At 37.1% G+C, this 20,893-nt stretch overlaps 1 protein-coding gene across 3 annotated transcripts; it reads left to right on the forward strand.

The window, feature by feature from the left end:
* Positions 1-666: 666 nt before the first annotated feature.
* Positions 667-20,740, forward strand: LOC113734466 (protein NO VEIN). Of its 3 annotated transcripts, XM_072082153.1 has the most exons (14): positions 986-1,126; positions 1,215-1,330; positions 2,616-2,953; positions 4,907-5,621; positions 6,805-6,903; positions 7,695-7,872; positions 9,077-10,845; positions 12,010-12,222; positions 12,477-14,678; positions 15,552-15,661; positions 16,666-17,065; positions 17,154-17,471; positions 18,086-18,343; positions 18,727-20,740. In XM_072082153.1, exons 2-14 carry the CDS (start codon positions 1,283-1,285, stop codon positions 19,972-19,974), a joined length of 7,896 nt encoding a protein of 2,631 aa, XP_071938254.1. In that variant the 5' UTR covers positions 986-1,126; positions 1,215-1,282; the 3' UTR covers positions 19,975-20,740. The 3 variants fall into 3 exon arrangements, with proteins under 3 accessions (XP_027116830.2, XP_071938254.1, XP_027116831.2); XM_027261029.2 differs by having other exon boundaries at positions 667-1,330; XM_027261030.2 differs by lacking the exons at positions 986-1,126; positions 1,215-1,330 and having other exon boundaries at positions 2,620-2,738.
* The last annotated feature ends 153 nt before the right edge of the window (positions 20,741-20,893 follow it).

Raw genomic sequence — 20,893 nt, forward strand, 5'->3', positions numbered from 1 at the left:
TTGGGCCGCAAGGGGATTAGTTGGGCTAAAGGCCCAGACACCCCCTGTGTAGGCATAAAAAACCAAAAAAAACAAGCAAGATGGCTAACAGTTAAAAAGCAAACTTTTTTCTCATTATTTGTCATGTCATTTTGCCTTCTTCAAACCATGCAAACGCATGCACCTTTTGAAAAACAGTGAATCGTTATAGCTGATGGTCATCTAGTGGTTCAATCTTCAGTGACAATCCATTGTCAGTCCAAAGATAATGACTCTGGCTGCTTTGATTTTTAGGAGAGGAAGAGAGAGAAAAGAGGGGGGAAAAAGGATGAAAAGGTTAAGTCAGTGAAAGTGCCTATCGACGACGATAATGGCGGCCAGTGGTGTCGGAGCTGGAGTGGTGAATGAGCTCAAAGGAAGGGAAAAAAGAAAAAGAAAAGGAAAAGAAAAATAGAAAATTTTGTCAATTTCTCGACAAAAGTTTTTCTACGAATTCATAGTTAGTTATAGTAAAATTTTATCTAAATATTCACAAAACTGGCGACCAAGAATTAGTTAAAGGACTAAAGTTCGATAAAAATAAAGATGGAGGACCAAAACAGTTGTAGTAAAAGAGTTGGAGGATCTCACTGGTAATTTATCTTCACTTTTTCGTTATTTAACCCCAAAAAAAAAAAAAAAGACCCAGTCACTCGTATAAATATCGCAAACGCTTAAACCCTGCTTCAAGATCAAGCCCTGACGTTGCTTCAGAATAAGCAAGCAGAGAACACGCAGAAAAAATATGTACGGACGGCCACCGCACTTCCGCCACGGTGGCGGTGGTGCGCCGCCACCTCTGCCGCATCCACAGCAACCACCGTTCCAGCAGCCGCCACCAGGACAACAATTTCCTTTCCATAACTACCTCCAAAATCCTAACAATCTCCTTTACCAAAGTCCCAACCTACTGATTTTTAATAATCTCCTCAACAACATCAATAGCGTTCCAATTCAGCCACAAGACCCTAACTTTCACTCCCAAAATGTTAACTTCCAATCGCAAAATCTCAACGCTCAACTCCCTCGGTTTCCGCAGCCTCGTCCACAGCGGCCTCAGGAGTCAAAGCCGCAGCCGCAAGCGCAAGCTAAGGCTATGCCGATGAAGGTGAACATTAACGAAGTTCTGGAGAGGTTAGATAGAGGGGTAATAAAAGCTCGCCATGATATTTTAGCTTCTGGCGGTTATGTTTCAGCTTGGAAGGTGTCGCAGGACGCTTTGTTAGCGTTGAAAGCGGAATCGTGGGAGTCTTTAGGATTTCAGATGCAGCAAGTCCCCTCCCTCCATCGCCTTATGAGCATTGAAGCGAAGGTATGATGTGATATATTTGATTTAATACATCACCTGAATTTTTTTGGAAATTTATTCCTCGTGTATATTTCATTTGTATCAGTTTTTGATCATGTGGATAGTAGTATGATGGAATATGATGGCAAAGTTTAGCAATTCATTGGTAAAGTATCGATTTAATAATAATGGAGGAGAATTAATAAGTGAGATGAATATCTTGTGATGGAACAGTGCTCAAAAACAATGATACTCTAACATGACAAATTAATTACTTAATAAAATAGTGAAATGGAGCCCAGAGACAACTGAAATTTCATGGAGTAATCAAAATCTGTTACAATCGCCAATACAGAAATCAGAAGGGATGAATTAAGATGAGAAAATGTTTAAGATGAAGAAACTTGGGGATGGGGAAACTCAGCTATTTGAGACAAAACCTCTGCAAAATTCCATGACCTCTGGGAAATGAACTACTACTTTTATAGCTACTCCTAACACAATTCTGTATGCACTATCTACTGCTGCCATGTGTCCCATCCACTTTCTTCTTTTCTTCTGACTAGAGCTCCTTCACGTGTATGGAACTGCACCCTGCCACTGCCACTGCTTCCTTTCCATGCCTTTTTCTGACTGCACACCAAAACCCCAAATTAATTCATCATAACCAGCTGCTTCATGACACATTTTTGGTTTTTGTTGCTTGCACATAGTGCATTAGTTTGCAAAATTAAGTAGGAAACTTCACAAGATAAATAAATCGGAGTTTGGTTTGTGAAATATGAATTTTCAACTTGGAAATTTGACTCTGCAAATAAATAGTACGAGATAAATAATCTGAGTTTGATTTGTGAAATATGGATTTTCAACTTGCAAATTAATTGTAGACATTGTAGGTCTAGAAAGTATATTTAACTGGACAATTTTTACAGAGAGAATCAGGGCCACACCTGGATTCGTCCGTTGTGAATATAAGGCTTATTTGATATGCATTGTTTATTTGAAGAACCCTTTGCTCAGGCTTTTCTATGTTTACTAGTATCTAATGCAAAAATTTTTTTTTATGCCTGCACCATATCATGGTAGATAATTTATGATTCTGTGGCATAACTATTAGTATGCTTGTGTATAGTGATTGACACTGGTTGAAGAATAGTAGGTAGATATTCTCTGAGAAATAGTAAGTGTCAAATGAGCTATTTTCAAGAATGCATATTAGGTTCTTGTGACTTGTAAGAGATATGCTATGTTAAATTTCCTTTTTTCTTTCTTGCTTTTAATGTTGCTGATCCATCTCTCACATACACAGATAAACTCATTCATTCATTGCTATGTTGGGGTTAGAAAAGTTACTACTTTGTATGATTTGGAATTGGCAATTTGCAAGAATGAAGGGGTTGGGCTGTTTGAGGAGCTGGAATTGGGTCCTTTGGTAAGACACCCACTTGTCGTTCATTATTTTTCTGTCATTCCTGATGTCAAGAAAGTTTTCAGAATAACGAGTGAAGATATAATATCTTACCTTCATGAGTATTTGAAAACTCATCAAGGTAAAGAAGTAAAAGTTGAAGCGTTATTGGATTTCATTGCTGAGAAGCAATCTCAGACGAGCAGGGAAAAGCTTAATGTGCGTATTCAGAGCTTGGGGTATGTAGATGAATGCTGCTTTCAAATAATCTCAATTCAGACATATCCATAGTACAACTAGTAATTTGTTTAAATATACGCATGAAAGCTCATAGAGGTGAGTTGTGCCCAGATTGATAATATTTTTTATTGCTTAACGTGATTTATAAGCTATAGTTTTTAGTTGTGAAAGTAGACCATTTTCTTTTCTTTGCATGTGGTTTAGCAGTTAAGAATGTATTTTCTGTTTCATCATTTTCATCCATTTTGCTGCTATGCAATAGGAGCATGCAATCAGTTGCAGAATGTCAACATGCTGGTGCACTTGTAATGAAAGAGGAAATGTGATATTTTTATGGATGTGTTAGATAGAAACCTTTCAACTGCCCCTTTTAATCTAAGATAAGTTTTGGGACATGTTGCTCAGCTTTATTTATTTATTAGCTTTGTGGGATAGCTTAAAATAACTTCTCTGAGGGAAAAATCCTAATTTGACAGCCAATGCAGTATCAATGTATTTATAAACCATATTTTTTTGGGTAGAAATTTATAAACCATATGATATAGGTTGAATATTAAATTTCAATATGTCCTCTTGTAAGAGAAGCTGGTAGAAATTTATAAACCAATGCAGTATCAATGTATTTGACAGCCAATGCAGGATCAATGTATTTATAAACCATATTTTTTTGGGTAGAAATTTATAAACCATATGATATAGGTTGAATATTAAATTTCAATATGTTCTCTCGTAAGAGAAGCTGGTTGAATCATTTTGTACCCCTAGAATCCATCTTAATGTTGTTAGAATAATGCAAAGAATCTGATAATTTAAGGAGTTTGTTACCCTTAAGATAGCCAGAACTTTGCACTCAGCGGCTTCCCCTTTCTTTCTTTTTTGTTTTAAATTTTTTTGGGGGGTAGTTGGTAGGGGCAATGGATGAAGGAAGGGGAAGAAAGGGAGGCAGGGATGAAAAAAAAAAATGTCGTTCCTGGCCTATCAGGTAAATAAGATCTTTACCCTACAGGGAAAATGTTAGGGATGAATATTCTGTTTTCTTTATATTTCTTGCTTATGATGCTGCTTGTTGGATTGCCTGTTCGGTATCTCAACAAAACCTTGTGTGGTGAATTGCAGCCAGTTGATCTTTTATGACTTCAGAATACAAAAAGTGGTTGAATAATGTATCAAGTGTCATTTTTGGCCTGAAGAACTATAACCATATGTGTAAATATCTGAAAAACATGTGTCTTAGGTTTCATTAGTTGAATTATGCATATTTGAGAAGCGGCTGAAAAATACTGGGAGTGTTTGGATACAAAACTTATCCCAAATAATATTTCGCTTGCATCATAAACACATTTTCCAACCCACCTTTTTATATTTCCAACCACCTTTTTATCTCACATACATCACATCACAAAAAATGCTACAGTAATTATTCCAAATAATATTTCAAATAACACACTATCCAAACAAACCCAGTGGGATAAAATCTCTGACTTAGAAAACCATCAATTACCTTCTTAGTTGAGCAATTGGAAGGTTGCACTATACCTGGTTCCTTTATGAAAATTTAAATTTCTTCATTGGGATAAAATTTTACATGCTCACTGCCATAATAAAGGCAAAGCTTAGGTTTTGTCAGTTTGTGGAAGTATTAATCTTTATATTTTTTGAAAAATGAATGAATCCTTGTTTTTTCCTTTTTGAGAAATGAATGAAAAGGAAGAATGGATTTATCAGATATTTCTATGCCTTTTTGTATATCATACATTTGATTTTATAGGTTTACTCTTTGAAATGTTATCAGGTGCAATTTATTCATTTCTGTATTAGTATGGGGCATATAGCTAAAAACTGGTGTTTGAACATTATTAATTTATAATGGCACTGAAATTCATCCTTTTATCTTTTCTCCTTCAAGCTGCCCAGATGCGGTTCCAACTAAAGCAATTGAATTTTTCTAACAGGTGGCACATAACTCTTATCCGGAAAGCAGTACAATCAGAAAATGCCACACTGAAGGAACATGTTGATGAGTTGAGAAATAAATATGGTATAAGGATCAGGAAGCGTCCACTTTTGTCATCAAAAAAAGGGGTGCTTGATGACCGTTTCAATGAAATTTCACAGCGCATGAAGTCAATTTCCTCAATGGAGAAAATTTTTTCTGGAAAACACGTAAGGTTTTCATCTTCAAGTTCAGATAATGACAGTACAGATGATGACGAGGAGGACAACGAGGACAAAAATGACAATTATACTGAATTTGAAGACAACCTGCACTTGAAGAATGTGAAAAGTGATGCCAACTTCACATCTCCAACGCTCGAAAATTCAGAACGAGTTAGTAGGTGTCCTTATCCTTCAGCATCTGAAGAAATGGCACGGCTTGGGTTAAAACCTGATTTGGAATGTTCTATTGGGGATGATACTGAGGATGAAACAAATAGCATGAAGAATGTGCCGCTAACTAGAAAGAGAAAATTCAGCAAAGGTAGCAGCAGTACTTTGTTACCTACGAAATTAACTAAAAGAGACAAGGACAAGTCCAATTTTCATACAGGAGATGAGAGAAAGAAATCCGGCAGCAAGGACACAAGTGATTCTTCTCTTGTCAATGACTCTACAAGAATGTTCATTACAACGTGGAAGGAGACATGCCAGAATAACAGTCCAGATGAGGTATTTTTTTTCCCTGATGCTGTACTGTTAATCCTGTCAATCAGATGAATCTTTTGAGGCATGTCCTTTTGCTCTTCAATCATAGTTTCCTGTGTTGGAATTCCAAGTCTAGTGATGATTTCTTTGTACTGCATTTTTCCTGATTTTGTAATACTGCACTGAAGTTGGAGAATTCCTGTAAAAACACTTCCCTGAGCTGTTTAAATAGGTGATAGCCATTAGAGTGATGAGACTGACTTTTTGTATCCAATGACTGAGGGCCCATTTCAGGTTCCGGTGCTTTTGGTTAAAAAACACTTTTGGGTGTTAAAAAGTACTTTTGAGGCGTTTGGTGAACATCATCCCATAAAATTAGGAGTGGAGCTTTTGATGTTAAAAGCACTTTTAGCAAAAGCTCAAATTTTGGTGCTTTTAGAATAGCTTTTGTGTTTTAAAAAATAAAACATTAAATTTAATCATTTATCCTATATTATGAACTAAATAAAGAGATAAATGCATTTAAAATTTTCAAATTACACGTTATCCAATACAATAAGTAATTATTGAACTATGTATTCAAACAATATACTTAAAAGCACTTAAGCACTTACTAAGCACTTTTATTAAAAGCTCTATTAGGTGAAGTACTTTTTGATAAGTTACTGCAACCCCAAACGGGCCTTGAGTCTGAAATGGTGGATGTTGGAAGGTATTGCTTCACGATGATAAGACATGCTTACATGTTTAGAATCTGATTGTTAATCCTTGAGTCCTGTGAGCTTGTGCATTTACAGACCTCAATACATGAATTTGCAGTGATGTCCTGGTTTTAGAATTGAATACCGGTGGGGCTTTTGAATATTACCCCATTTGGCACTTCTTTGCTCTTTGATTTTCAGAGTTGAAACAATTTTGTCATTGAAACCTTCTAATGCTGAGTTTTACATGTATATGTTGCATGGCGCCTAATTTCTTCTGTGTGAGAAGATTTATTCTATTGTAGAAAGATTAAAACTTTGCTTCGTGTGTTACAGCTCTGATTTTGATGAGTGGGTAGGAAAGCAACATGAGAACAGGGGATATATCTGTCTATATGTTTGTTGTTATGTGTGTATCTTGACAATTGTGACTTTTTGGAAGTCTATTTGTTTGATTTCTACTTTTTTAATTGCTGAATTCTACACATTCCTTTTTGCACTTGTAGGTTCTAGATAGGATGCTCCGCATGTACAGTTCAAGGAAGAAGAAGCAGCTGACAGCATTGTTTTCTTCATATCCATTTGCTGGATTACTTGATGTTGCTGTACGTTATTCACTAGAATTTTTCTTGATCATAATTTTCTACTTGCTTCATTTACATAGGAGGAAACTGATATGTTGTGTGCATGTGTTCTAATTCCTCTAATTTAGCTCTAGGTCAACAGGCTATTTATTGATATTCAGAGGACTAGTGTAAGGGAATAACTTTGATTCCGTTGGGATTTGTCTTTCCTTCTTAATCAAATTTCATTTTCTGCCTACAAGATGTTCTATCTTTGAGCCATGACTAAGTTTTCTTGATATTCCACTTTGCAAAAAACAAATGTACTGGCGATGCTATTTCTTATATAATTCGCTCTCTGTGACATCTTTGAAAAGACATATTGTGTTTTTCCTTTATTTCAATGAGTTGATCTTGAGTAACTTAGCTTTATCTTGAATTATATGCATCGAAGGGGATTTTAACTTCTTTCTAAAGCTTGTAGGATTGAACTTTTGAACTCAAATCACTTATTTCATACTACATATGTTGGCTGGAGCTGTTTTTTTGTGTCATTTGTCATCCTTTTCTGCTCTATTGATTAACTTCTACCAATGATGTTTCATCTGGTTTATTATTTGTTTTCTTCCAAAAGGTGAAGAATATTCTTTTACAGCTATCCAACTTATGGGCATCCTTTTTTTTTTGTTTTTCCCCTGATGTATATTACTCCAAATGCACAAGAGTGAAAGAGGTGGATTGGTTTTTGGGATTGGGGTTTGGTAGGAGTTGCTGACTTATGGATTGGTTTATTGATGCATATTTCTTGCATGCTTTTTATGGGATTTTCACAGGTCAAATCTATCAAATGTGGTATGTGGGATAGTATATATGATACTTTCCAAACTCTTGGTCATCAAGGAGCATTGAACAGTGTTTCTGAGAAAAAAGTTGATTGTATAAGCATAGAAGTTGAATCAGATGAAGAGGATGCCCCAATTTCTGCTGGAAAATCTTCCAAACATGAATGTGGTGAGTTGTGTCTGCTATGAGATATAAGCTGGCTTTCTGTTTCTTTTTCTTTGCTGCCCTTTGTATGTACCTGATTTGTCCTTTATTCGGCTGCTGGCTGGCAACTGGAATATTGTAAAATTTTAAAGGGAGATTAGATGAATTTTGTGAAAGATGTCTATATAAAATCTTTGTATTCTCTAAACCAACCAATACATTGTCAGGACGTAAATTTGAAGAACCTCACTTGGAAAATGTTTTCGATGGCAAAAGCCATTTTCCTATTATTTCCTTCTAAAATTTTACAGTCTGATGATTTATATTGCTAACACATTATGCACTGACTCTTATTTACTATGGTTTCATGGTATTAGGCAAGAAACTTACTTAATTGTGGAATCCAGATATCCTAGAATTATGGGCTGAATGATTTGGGGGTGGGGGGGGGGGGCGAGAGAGAGGAACCAATTTCTGTGGTTGTCTGGAAAATGCTTAAGCTCTTGAAGTAATTTGTATAAGAAAACAAAATTCTAGGGAATTTTCTAGTGTTTGGTTACAAGAATTTGCCGATATCTTCCTTACATCTGATAAATGAATCTTATTGGAGATTGGTTGCTTAATGCCTTTATTCTTTTGCCTATCCTTCCCTTCTCTTCTTTCTACTTCTCTCTAAATATGTCAAAAAACCCTTGATGGAGTTCGGCAAATAGCTTTAGATGGAGTGGAACTGATTAGTCCTACGTAATTAGGAAATAAGATGACAGAAAAATACAGCATATATAAGTCAGAAAACATAACTCTATCTGTTAAGTTTAGCAATACATTATTACAACTGTATGTAGCAAACAATCTTGGATGCCAAAACTGCTTGGAAGTTAAATCAACTTCAGCCTTTGGGAACTAAGAATCCTAGCTCAACTGAAAGAAAAAATTGGAATACAGCTAGAAAGTAGAGCTCAGGAAGACTATTGCTTCCTGAAATGGCTCAATGGAGCCTTACATCTATCAGTATGTGATTTGTTTCGCTATTTTTCCTTGTTTTTGCAGCACCTTCGATATAATACGAGAATCTGGGTAAGAAAAATGAAATTGTTTATGAAAGATTCTGAGGACAAATTAGTTTTGTTTTGAGGTTTAATTACCAAGGTGGTAACTTAGTTATGCTTTTCATAAACATCTGTTGCTACCCTCTATCTCATCTCTATGCGTGCTTTACACTTTACAGGTGTAACAGTTGATGATATCATAAAGAAAATTTCTTCATATTTTGATTTTGACGGTGATGTCTCTGGCTATGCAAATCCAACTAAGCAAATGAGACTTTCCATTTTGAGGAAGCTTTACAAGTGTGAGTCTTGGCTAGTTGAACAGTTGTCTGTTGAAGAATTTGAATGTTTTGGTTTTGGAGATTTTATAATGTTCTTGGAGAGATATTTGCACCTATTACCTGATGCAATGCAGAAGTTTTTGATTGGGCACAAGTACGAGAATCTTCCTTTCGAGCCTTGCATGCTTCAGCTTCAGTTGGATGTACTAATGTCACAAGCTTCAAACAGCATTTGGAAAAATGAAAAGGTAAGCAAGATAATGGTATCGGGGCTGTTGAGTGCGCAATTCCCTTCAGTCTGCTTCAAATCAGTGGAAAATGGTTCTTTCCTAGATCTTGGGGATATATTATGCGAAAATGAAGGTAATGTTACTGCTAAATGTGTCCTATTTTCTGCGACTTTGTTAAAAAGGCATAGTATTGGAGGTTCCAGTGCTCTAAATGAGAATTTGCTAGATTCTGGTGGATCTCAGCTTGATATTGGCCATAATGCTGGAAGTCTTGGCTTGGTCACTACTAAGGATGCCATTGAATTCTTACTTAGGGCTCCTATGCTGACAGATCTACATATCTGGGCGCATTGGGATACCAACTATGCTCCTTCACTTGGTTCTCTTGTGACGTGGTTGTTGAAGGAGGTTAATGCTAGGGAATTATTGTGTTTAGTAAGCAAGGGTGGCAAAGTCATGCGACTTGATCATACAGCTACTATTGAGTCCTTTTTAGATGTTTTACTTGAAGGATCCTGCTTTGGAACAGCAGTTACACTGCTGTCTCTACTAGCTTTATATGGTGGTGAAGGAAATGTTCCTTTATCTCTCCTAAAGTGTCATGCACAAAAAGCTTTTGAAGTAATAATCAAGAATTCGATGGGGAAGGAATTCCATGGTGATCAGGGTTGCTTTGTGCAGGGAGAGTCCATGCCTGGACATGATGTTTTTGAACAAAGAACGTCAAGGAATTTAGGTGACGAGTTACACAGAGATAGGAATAGAGTTAATGAAGTGGTTCAGGTTATTTCAGGGCTTATTCTGGATTGTCTGGGTTACCTACCTGCTGAATTCTGGAGTTTTGCTGCTACCGTGTTGTTTGCTGGATTGCACAATTTGGTCAAAGATGCTCCTTCAGCCATTCTCACTGCATGCAAGAATGTAGAGCAACGTGTCATGCTTCATGAAGTTGGATTATCACTTGGGATATTGGAATGGATTGATGATTATCATCAGTTTTCATCCTCTGCATTGACTAACTCAATGTGCACCTTGGATTCTTCCTGCTCAAAAGATGCAAGTTATGAATGTAACAGGGGTACATTATTTCTGCGGAGCAGACTTAAGGATTGTCTTCCTTCTTTAGGTGGCATGGAAGTCCCTATCAAATCAGACCAGAATAATGATCATCAAGAAGTTAACTCCATAGAGCAAGTTGCTGATGTTTCTGTCCAGCTTTCACCTGATGATACTGCACCTAGATTATGCAAACTAGATTGCATTCACGATCCACTTGGAGTTATTGACTCCATTAGGAGAGATGAATTTGGTCTAGATCCGAGTCTTTCGACTACAGAAAGTAGAATGTTAATGAAGCAACATGCTCGCTTAGGGAGGGCACTCCATTGTCTTTCTCATGAATTGTATTCCCAGGATTCACATTTTCTTCTGGAGCTGGTAATTGAACCTTATATTGTTCCATCCTTGTGCTTATTATGTGTTCACGCCTACTGTTTATCATGGCCTGTTTTCTCTGACTTCGCTGTTTTGTTCGATGCTTTAGAATTGAGAACACTAAGTGATCTTTATTGCAAACTTCTTCCTTCTTTTCGAGTTCATATCCCTATAACTGTAATTTAAAGGTAAGGTAAGAAAATTTGTAAATTGATATTGCTTGCACGATTGAGCCCTATGTTACTTCCAACGCTTCATTTGACCCCAAAGTACCTGTGTTGACACAACATGACACTGGGGCTGGTATCAATATGTTTCTGACATGTTAGAAATATTTTGGACATTGACTTTTGTGAGGTGTGATGTAGATGGAAGAGGAGGAGACATGGGTGAGAAAAATTCATGGATGTTGAAGACTTGTTGCACTGGAATCCTTATTGAGCTATGGCTTGTTTGTTACTTAAGAATTCTCCAATCCTTGTTGAGCTATGACTTGTATGTTGGCTGTGTTATATAATTGATACATTTACTAGAAATTTTTCTGTACCCATGTCCGAGTCTTTAGAAGTGTCACCGCATCCTAATTTTAGATAGTTGATGAATTAGACACTTCGATACATACCCAAATCCAACACCCATACCGAGTCCAATTAAAATAGATTCAGCCAAGTATTCAGAGTGCTACATTCTTCTTATGGAAGATAGCTGACAGCTGCTAATTTATGGGTTCTGTGAAAGAACCTTTTTTTTTTTTTTGGAAAAAAGGGGTTGGGGGGGGGGGGGGGTGGGAATCCTGGGAAAGCCTAATCAGGCAGTTTGTGTTTACTTCTCTATTTGTGTTTTGTACAAATTACTTGAATGGTTTGTGGTATACTTGTCTTCTACCTGGAGATTCTTATTATACATGGAAAGAATCACTGAGATGAAAATCTGATATTCTGTATAGGTTAGAGTTTTTCATCCTTTCCCCACTGGAAAGTATTTGTTGCCCAAGGGATCTTTGAATATCCGAGCCATATGTATAGGCTTCTGGATACTGAGCTTTGTAATCTAGTGGATAGTTATGTATGTTGAACTAATGTCAATTTATAATTTCTTTTGGATTGATAAATTTGTCATATTTGTAATGATGATTTTATGTACATTTCCTCTGAAAAATTCCTTCAGGTCCAGAATGCTGATGATAATATCTACCCAGAAAACGTGGAACCATCTCTTACATTCATTGTTCAGGAAAAAGGCATTGTAGTCCTTAATAACGAGATGGGGTTCTCTGCCGAAAACGTCCGAGCTCTTTGTGATGTTGGAAATTCAACAAAAAGGGGATGCAGTACTGGTTATATTGGAAAGAAAGGCATTGGCTTCAAATCAGTGTTTCGGGTATTGTGGAAAAACATTTGCACTATATATTTTATGATCTTCTATTACATTCTTTCAGACTGCAGAAATAAGAATGAAATTGGTAGCATTCAACTTATCATTGGTTACATTGATAAATAGTAAAGAATACTTTCAACCAAATTTTGGGAGACAGAATTTGACTTGTTAATTTGTGGCACTGTGGTCGTCAAGCTGTTGGATTAGTAATTTTATGTCATTGATTCTATTAACTAAGTTGGGCAACTTTTATGCAGGTCACTGATGCTCCTGAAATACATTCCAATGGTTTTCATATAAAGTTTGACATAACTGAGGGCCAGATTGGTTTTGTTTTGCCAACTGTAGTTCCTCCTTGTGATATTGAATCATATAGCAGACTGTTATCGACGAATATTGATGATATGGATTGTAACTCTTGGAGAACTTGCATTGTGCTTCCCTTCAAGGCAACTCTTTCTCAAGGTCTCGCGATGAACATCATATCAATGTTTTCAGATCTTCATCCATCTTTGTTGCTCTTTCTTCATCGTCTTCAATGCATCAAATTAAGGAACATGCTTGATAATTCTTTAACTGTTATGAGAAAAGAAGTGACTGGAGATGGTATTGTTAAGGTGTCCATGGGGAAAGAGAAAATGGTCTGGCTTGTAGCATCTCAGAAATTGCAAGCTGACAACATTCGTCATGATGTCAATGAAACAGAGATCTCCATAGCATTTTCATTGGAAGAAGCAAATGATGGGGAATACATTCCACAACTGCACCAACAGCCTGTTTTTTCATTTCTTCCTCTGAGAACTTATGGCTTAAAATTTATTGTTCAAGGTGATTTTGTCTTGCCTTCATCTAGGGAAGAAGTTGATGGAGATAGCCCTTGGAACCAGTGGTTACTGTCTGAGATTCCTGAGTTGTTTGTTACGGCACAGAAATCCTTTTGTGATCTTTCATGTTTCAGGGAGAATGCTGCAAAAGCTGTTACAGCTTTTATGAGCTTTGTTCCCTTTGTTGGAGAAGTGCAAGGATTTTTTTCCAGTCTTCCTCGCTTGATAATTTCCAAATTACGCATGTCAAACTGCCTACTTCTGGAAGCTGATAAGATTGAGTGGGTTCCTCCGTGCAAAGTTTTGAGAAACTGGAATGAACAAGCTCATGTGCTTCTGCCTAATTGGTTGCTTCACAAGCACCTTGGCCTTGGGTTCCTCAAGAAGGATATAATTTTGCCAGATTCACTGGCAAGGGCATTGGGTATAGAAGAGTATGGGCCAAAAACCTTGTTTCACGTTATGTCATCTTTGTCTCGATCTAAGAATGGTCTAAAGGATATGGGCTTGGGATGGTTATCTTCCTGGATAAATGAAGTTTATCTGATGTCCCTCAATTCTGGGACTGAATCTGATCTGATTTTAAGTCTTCGAAAAGTTCCATTTATACCTCTTTCAGATGGCAAATATTGCTTTGTTGACAGAGGTACAATTTGGTTGCATTGCGACACCATTGGGGTTGGTAATGAGTATGATTTCAAAGCATTTCCAAAACTCTATTCTAAGCTTCGAATTGTGAATCCAGCACTCTTTTCTGCAGCAGTAGCTGCTGACAAATCATGCTTGGATGCATCTATTGTAGAGAACGTCACTAGGCTGCTTATCAAAGTTGGTGTCCAGCGATTATCTGCACATGAAATTGTGAAAATGCACATCCTACCATCTATCTCTGATGATAGAAATATTTCCAGGGATAAGGATTTGCTGACAGATTACCTTGCGTTTATACTGCTCCATATGCAATCAAGTTGCCCAAGCTGTTGCCTTGAAAGGGATTGGATTATGTCGCATCTGCGGACTGAAGCTCTAGTTTTAACAAATTATGGCTATAAACGACTTAATGAAGTGCCAATACATTTTAGCAGAGAATTCAGAAATCCAATTGACATGAATAAGTTAATTAATGGTATCGATATGATATGGCACGAGCTTGATAGTATCTACCTGGAACATCCAATCACGAAATCAGTTCCTGATGGAATATTGAAGTGGAGAAATTTTTTCCAGGAATTAGGCATCACGGACTTTGTTCAAATAGTACAAGTTGAAAAACCTATTGCAAATGTAACCTTGACTTCCATGGGGCCAACTGTAAAAGACTGGGAATCTTGGGAGTTGGGTCATCTGTTATCACGATTTTCTTCCAGAGGTGACCGTGAGAAGTGCAAGTACCTGCTGGAGATTATTGATACACTATGGGATGATTATTTTAGTGACAAAGTTACTAGTTGCTGCATGGTTACTTCTTGTGAAGCAGGCAAGCCTTTTGAGTCATCAATTATTAGCATGCTCCAAAATGCTAAGTGGATGGTCTCAATTATGGATGATGACCTTCACTATCCTAGAGATTTATTCCTTGATTGTGAAGCGGTGCGATCTATTATTGGTGCCACTGCTCCATATGCTGTTCCAAAGGTTGTCTGATTTCGATAATCACTTTTATCTTCTTCCTCATCCATCTCCCTCACCCCCTTGGAAAGAAATTTCCAAGCAGTATTGATAAGTTGTTTTGCATATGCCACTTGTATGTGAGTGGATTAAATTTGAATCTGACGGTGATGCTAAGAATTCAGGTCTTAACAAATAAGATTATCAACGTTTAGTAAAATAGTTGTAAAGTGATAATGTGATAGTTGTCTACTCAGTGGGTACCAAAAGTTATATCTTCTTGTTTCAATTTGACACATTTGCGGATGTTGCGAAAAAAGCAAAGGAAGGAGACACTGCTATGGATATTTACTTTGGGTGTCCCAAATTTAATGGTCGATTACTCTGCTTGGTGTATTCTTTTGCCTTTTCTATTTAGATCTTGTCATGCAAATACAAATCTACCTTTTGCTGGACGATTTTTCTTGGTTGCTGCATGATTTGCCTTGACGTGCAAGTTAGGGACCTGTCCTTGCATTTTAATGTTATAAATGTCTTTACTCCCGCAGATTGTCCTTTTTGACTTGTTTGGGATGCTGGACCTTTTTCTCAAGGAGTAGCATTTTTGTTTTAGAAAATGGTTAACAACCTGAAACCTAACCTAAGTACCATTTCATGGTATTTTTCTTTCTTTCTTTTTTTTTTTTTTGGAAAGCCTTGTGAAATAAGCACAATTTTGCTCAAGGAATCATTTTTACCAAAAAGAAATTGAAAGGGCCATTCATTTTGAACAGGGTGCTTTAGTCTGCATATATTTTGATTGGTAATGCAGCATTTTAGAATTAGGATAGTTCTGCGGGAAGCGGCACATAATATCAATAAATAACCTCATTTATTTATTTATTTATTTTTTTGGTGCAGGTGAGAAGTCAAAAGCTGCTAGATACCCTCCGTTTAAAATCTCAAGTTAGAATTGACGACATAATGTCACTTCTTAAAGTCTGGAGGACGGCAGCACCCTTCAAAACAAGGTAAATCCAGCCCTTATATACTTCTTTCTTCCTGAAATGGTAAGAGCGTTATGATTTGTAGGGGCCGAATTACTGTTCCGTTGCCAGCCTAATCGTTACGTGAGGGTAATATTCAGATATAGCTTGAGATTTTAATTTCTCTTTTTGTAATAAAGTTCTGAAGTTCTGTATCCTCTTATGGGTATTGTAATGGAGTTTAAGGTGATTCTGCAAATCAAGAAGAGCGTTATATCTCTTAATGTCGAGGAATATAGGAAAGGATAAAAGGCAGAAAGATAACTCAAAAAAAGTGGTTGATTGGAATTTTTCCTTGGATAACAAAAGGTTATTTTCGCTTTCTTCTAGTTGCACATATAAATTCTTAACAAATCTGTGGGATTATCCTATTAGGTTATTACAGGAGTGCTTTGTCATTTTTATATTGTAGTGTATCTTAGAGAATGCCAACCATATGATACAGTGAGGGAGTGAATAGGGCTTCAATCTTCTTTGCCCTGAAATTCCTTTTTCTTTCTTCTTTTCTTTTTCTGAAGGCGATTTATGCATCCAAGAATTGGTGTATGTACTACTAAGGTTTGTGGATATTTGAGATGCATCTATATTCATATGCAATAATGCGCAAATGAGTCAGTGATTGGTATTTACTAAGTGTCAGTTTGTCAGTATCTTCTCTTAAGACACCTTTCTCCTGTTTCAGTTGTGTAAAGGTAGTAGCTAGGGAAGAAAATTCTGCAGAAAGCTACACATCGGTTGTCTACTACTACTTTTGCATAACTTATGGTTCCTGGGAAATGCTTGAAACCTGTTTCCTCATTTTTTGTGATAATTAATCTGAAAAAAATAAATGTCATTTTCTATGAGAGTTTTCCATTCTTTGATCATATTATTCAATACATAATTTGTTAAATATTGATAGAAATGTTGCATTAGCATATTATATTCCCTTTCAAACCTATTCTTGAACAATTTGCAATGACATGTTTATCTGGATGATTTAATTCCAGCATAGCACAGATGTCAAGATTGTACACATTCATTTGGGGCGAAATGGCTAAATCAAAGCCAAAAATTGTGGAGGAATTATCTTCTGGGCCTTTCATATTTTTCCCCCACGTATCTGGTTTCTTGCTTGAAGATGTTGTCACTGGTGTTTTTTTGTCTCCTAAAGAAGTATGTTGGCATGATACAACTGGTTCCATGGACCAAATGAAGTTGGTGCATCCAAAATTTGCCCTACACGCAATTAGTCTTCCCTGCATCAAAATGTTAAGCAGAGTTTATCCGGCCCTTCACGACTTCTTCGTAAATGAATGTGGAGTAGAAGAACTCCCTCCTATTAATGGTTATCTTCAGATTTTGATAGAGTTGTCAACTGTTGCTTTGCCTTCACAGGTTGCTAGGACTGTGAGTATTGGAAAACACCTTATCCTCAGATACTAGTATATCATTAACTTTCCTGAAATTTATGTTAAAGAATTTCTTTGCGTATCAGGTTTTCAATGTTTTTTCGGAGTGGGCTGATAGATTGAGTTGTGGATTGTTGAGTAATGAAGATGTGGAATACTTAAGAGGGAGATTTCTGGAAAAAGAATGTGCAGTGTTTCCCACAGCACAAGATAAATGGGTTTCACTACACCCATCATTTGGTCTCATATGCTGGTCAGATGATGACGAGTTAAGAAAGGAATTTAAATATCTTGATGGTATTGACGTGCTTAGCTTTGGGAATCTCATGGATGAAGAGACAGAATTGCTTCAGACTAAGGTTGCAAACCTCATGAGAATGCTGGGGATACCTGCCCTTTCAGCTGTAATCTCTCTCCCTTGCATAGTAGCTAATAATGTGATTGACAAAATGCTGCTGCTGCTTTTTTTTTTTATTATTTTTGTTTTCCTTTTGTGGCCTTGATATCCATTAAATGTTGACCTAACTTGAAATGCCAGGCAGAATACATTTGTATTGAAGAAATCTTTTCCTGCGGTTAGTTTCATAGAAGGCTCCGATGCATTCTCTTAGATAAAATTGTTACCGTGTCTTTCAGAAGGCTCTAAGTTATCCTTATAGTTCTGTATGTGGCAAGCGCGGGCTTCAAATTTATCAAAATTTTTTAAGAGGCCAATTATTTTAATCCTTGTACTTTCTATTAGTGTATCTTAAACTGTATAAAAATTCACGGTGATAAAATATCATGCTAAAGTGTTCTATGGGCCTGACCTTTATAGCATTAGCTTCTTTAGAAATGCGAAAAAATAAAAATCTTCTTGGTGCTCTGCTCATATCTGCTTTTGAATGACCTATAATATGCATTTTGCATCCTTCGCACATGAAGTACATAACTCTTCGTTGATGTTATCTTTTAAACTAGTTTGAGGACAAATAATGCCTGAAGTAATTGTCTTCTTAACATTTTCCCTTGCTTGCAGGTTGTGAGTCGTGAAGCCATCTATTATGGTCCTACAGACTCTAGCTTGAAAGCATCTCTTATTAATTGGGTTCTTCCTTATGCTCAGCGATACATTTACTATGTGCATCCTGATAAGTATCTTCAGCTCAAGAATTGTGGATTTGAGAATCTGAGATGCCTGCAGATTGTTGTAGTGGAAAAGCTGTTCTATAGAAATGTTGTTAAGAGACATGAAGTTGTTTCTAAGAAACGCTTTGAGTGCACTTGTCTTCTACAGGTACCTACGTGCTTAAGCATGTTTTTCATCTTATAATGGCAAATGGTCTCCTAGCTAATATTACATGTTGGCAGAACTACTATAGTTGTATTCTCACCAAAAGCCTTATGGATCATACGAGTATATAGCGTATTATTCTGTTACCTAGGATACAACATTTCTGTTTGCTTCATTTTGCATTGATATTTTTTAATTCCTGGAGCAATAATGCGTCCTGGGCATTTTTTTAATTATATACATCGGTTCATATTCATCTTAGCGGAAGTTACAACTCTAACAGAATTGCCTGTTTTGAATTACTTTTGGATTGAACACTTCCATTTAGCTGTTTGCTACATATGCATACTTCAAAATCTAATATGACATTGTCATCCATTCCACAGGACAATATCTTGTATGCCACTCCAGAATCAGATTCTCACTCAATTTTCATGGAACTTTCACGTGTATTATTTGAGGATGCTCCTCAACTGCATTTGGCAAACTTCCTTCACATGATCACGACCATGGCAGAAGCAGGTTCCTCTGAGGAGCAGACAGAATTTTTCATTTTAAACAGCCAGAAGGTTCCAAAACTACCTGAAGGAGAAACTATCTGGTCTCTGTCTTCTCTATCGGGAATAGTGAACGATGAATTGCATACCAGTAGTACTGTTTCCGCATTAGTTGACAAGTCAAACACACACACAAATAAGAGGAAGCTTGACATCAATTCAAATTGGCCACCAGTTGGTTGGAAAACTGCCCCCAGTTTTAATTTTGCTTGTACAAATGCTTTGAAGACACAAGCAGGTGATAGCCTTCCAATCAGGGAGGTTGAGGATGCAGAAGAAATTACCATACAGACAGGTCAGATGGCTCTAGCTAATTTGAATTCTGATTTGGCTTTTCAAGGTGGCCAATCTTCTATTTTACCAGCAGTAAACTTGCAATTTCAAGATGGCCCCTCATCTACTACACCAGAAGTATGTTTACAATTTCAAGATGGCCCATCATCTACAGCACCAGAAGCATGCATACAAAATCAAGATGCCCCATCAGGTACTACACCAGGAGCATGTTTACAAAAAACTGTAATTCCAGAAGACCAATCTGATCATGCAAGCATTATGGCTGCTTGTAGTTCAGCTAAGATATTTGATTCTGTTGATGCTGCGAATGCAGCTGATGGCTCTCATTTTGCTTTTTCTGATACTGGTCTGAGAAATCAACTATCCTGGGGCAATGCTGGTGCACAGGCAGCATTAACAGGAAAACTGGGAGAGTTTGTTGCTTTCAAATATTTTGCAGCAAGAGTTGGTGAGCGATCTGTTAAATGGGTAAATGAAGCCAGTGAGACTGGGCTACCCTATGACCTCCTCGTTGGAAATGAGGAAAATGGCTGGGAATACGTTGAAGTTAAAGCAACCAAATCCAGATCTGCAACAAGGGACCTGGCTTTCATATCTGTGAGAGAGTGGCAATTTGCATTTGAGAAAGGTGAATCTTTTAGTATTGCACACGTCATTCTCCTGGATGACAACACAGCAAGGGTCACAACATATAAAAATCCAGTAAAACTGTGTCAGCTTGGTAAGCTGCGGTTAGCCGTTATCATGCCAAGACAGCTGGAGTTGTCCAATCTCTACTAAAGCTGCTACCCTTTTATTTGAACTTACGGGGTTATTTTTCTACGTGCTGGTTGCTAGTCTTCGCAACAGCACAGTGTCTGATTTAAACGGCGGAAGGTGCCAGAACTTCCTGATGGAGAGAATCCATCTGGTCTCTCTTTCAGTAACTGAGAATGACAAATTGCACACTAAGAATTCTTTCACTGTGACGGATGAGTCGAATGCTTTTAAATCTGAGAGGAGGCATGGCATCAACTCAAGCTGGCAACCCCTAGATGACAAAACTGCTTCTGGTTTTAATTTGCCTGTGTAAATCAACTGCAGACAAAATCAAGTAGCTGCCATCAGATCAGGGGCACCGAGGATGTAAAAGAGTTAAATACGTGGACGGGGCCCACGGGGGGCATATCATTGAATCCAAGTTGGAATGTAACTCAAACTAGGAAAGATAGCTGAGCATCTATGTCACAGACAGTCCGTTGACATGGTACTGAAATTTCTAAAGATCAGTATAACCAACCGAGCAAGAACTGTGACCTCACTGGGGAGAAATGAGGAGAGTGACAAAAAAAGGAATGCACAGAAAGCTAGAAGTCCAGCACGGGAAACTGAAATGAGCGGACGGCTTGGAGAAGTAAGAAGAAATATGGTTTTCAGCTTAAGAGCAAAGAAAATTGTAACCAAATATGCAAAGGTTGAAATATGGATTTAGTACTTCCCTTCGTACGATACATCATTAGTTTGTTTTCAACTAAATGCAAAATGCATATGAATGTTGTTATGTGTACATCAGTAATGTCTTTTCTGCATAGCATTTAATCCATTTTAGCACAAACTATCGGGAGTTTGAATAAACTAAATTGGAAGTCAAGCGGCTCAATCAATAGGAGATTATTTGGATGATTTATTTAGATAATTATTGTAATATTTTTTGTGATAT

This window comes from Coffea arabica, chromosome 3c (genome assembly GCF_036785885.1).
Source record: "Coffea arabica cultivar ET-39 chromosome 3c, Coffea Arabica ET-39 HiFi, whole genome shotgun sequence".
Lineage (NCBI taxonomy): Eukaryota > Viridiplantae > Streptophyta > Magnoliopsida > Gentianales > Rubiaceae > Coffea > Coffea arabica.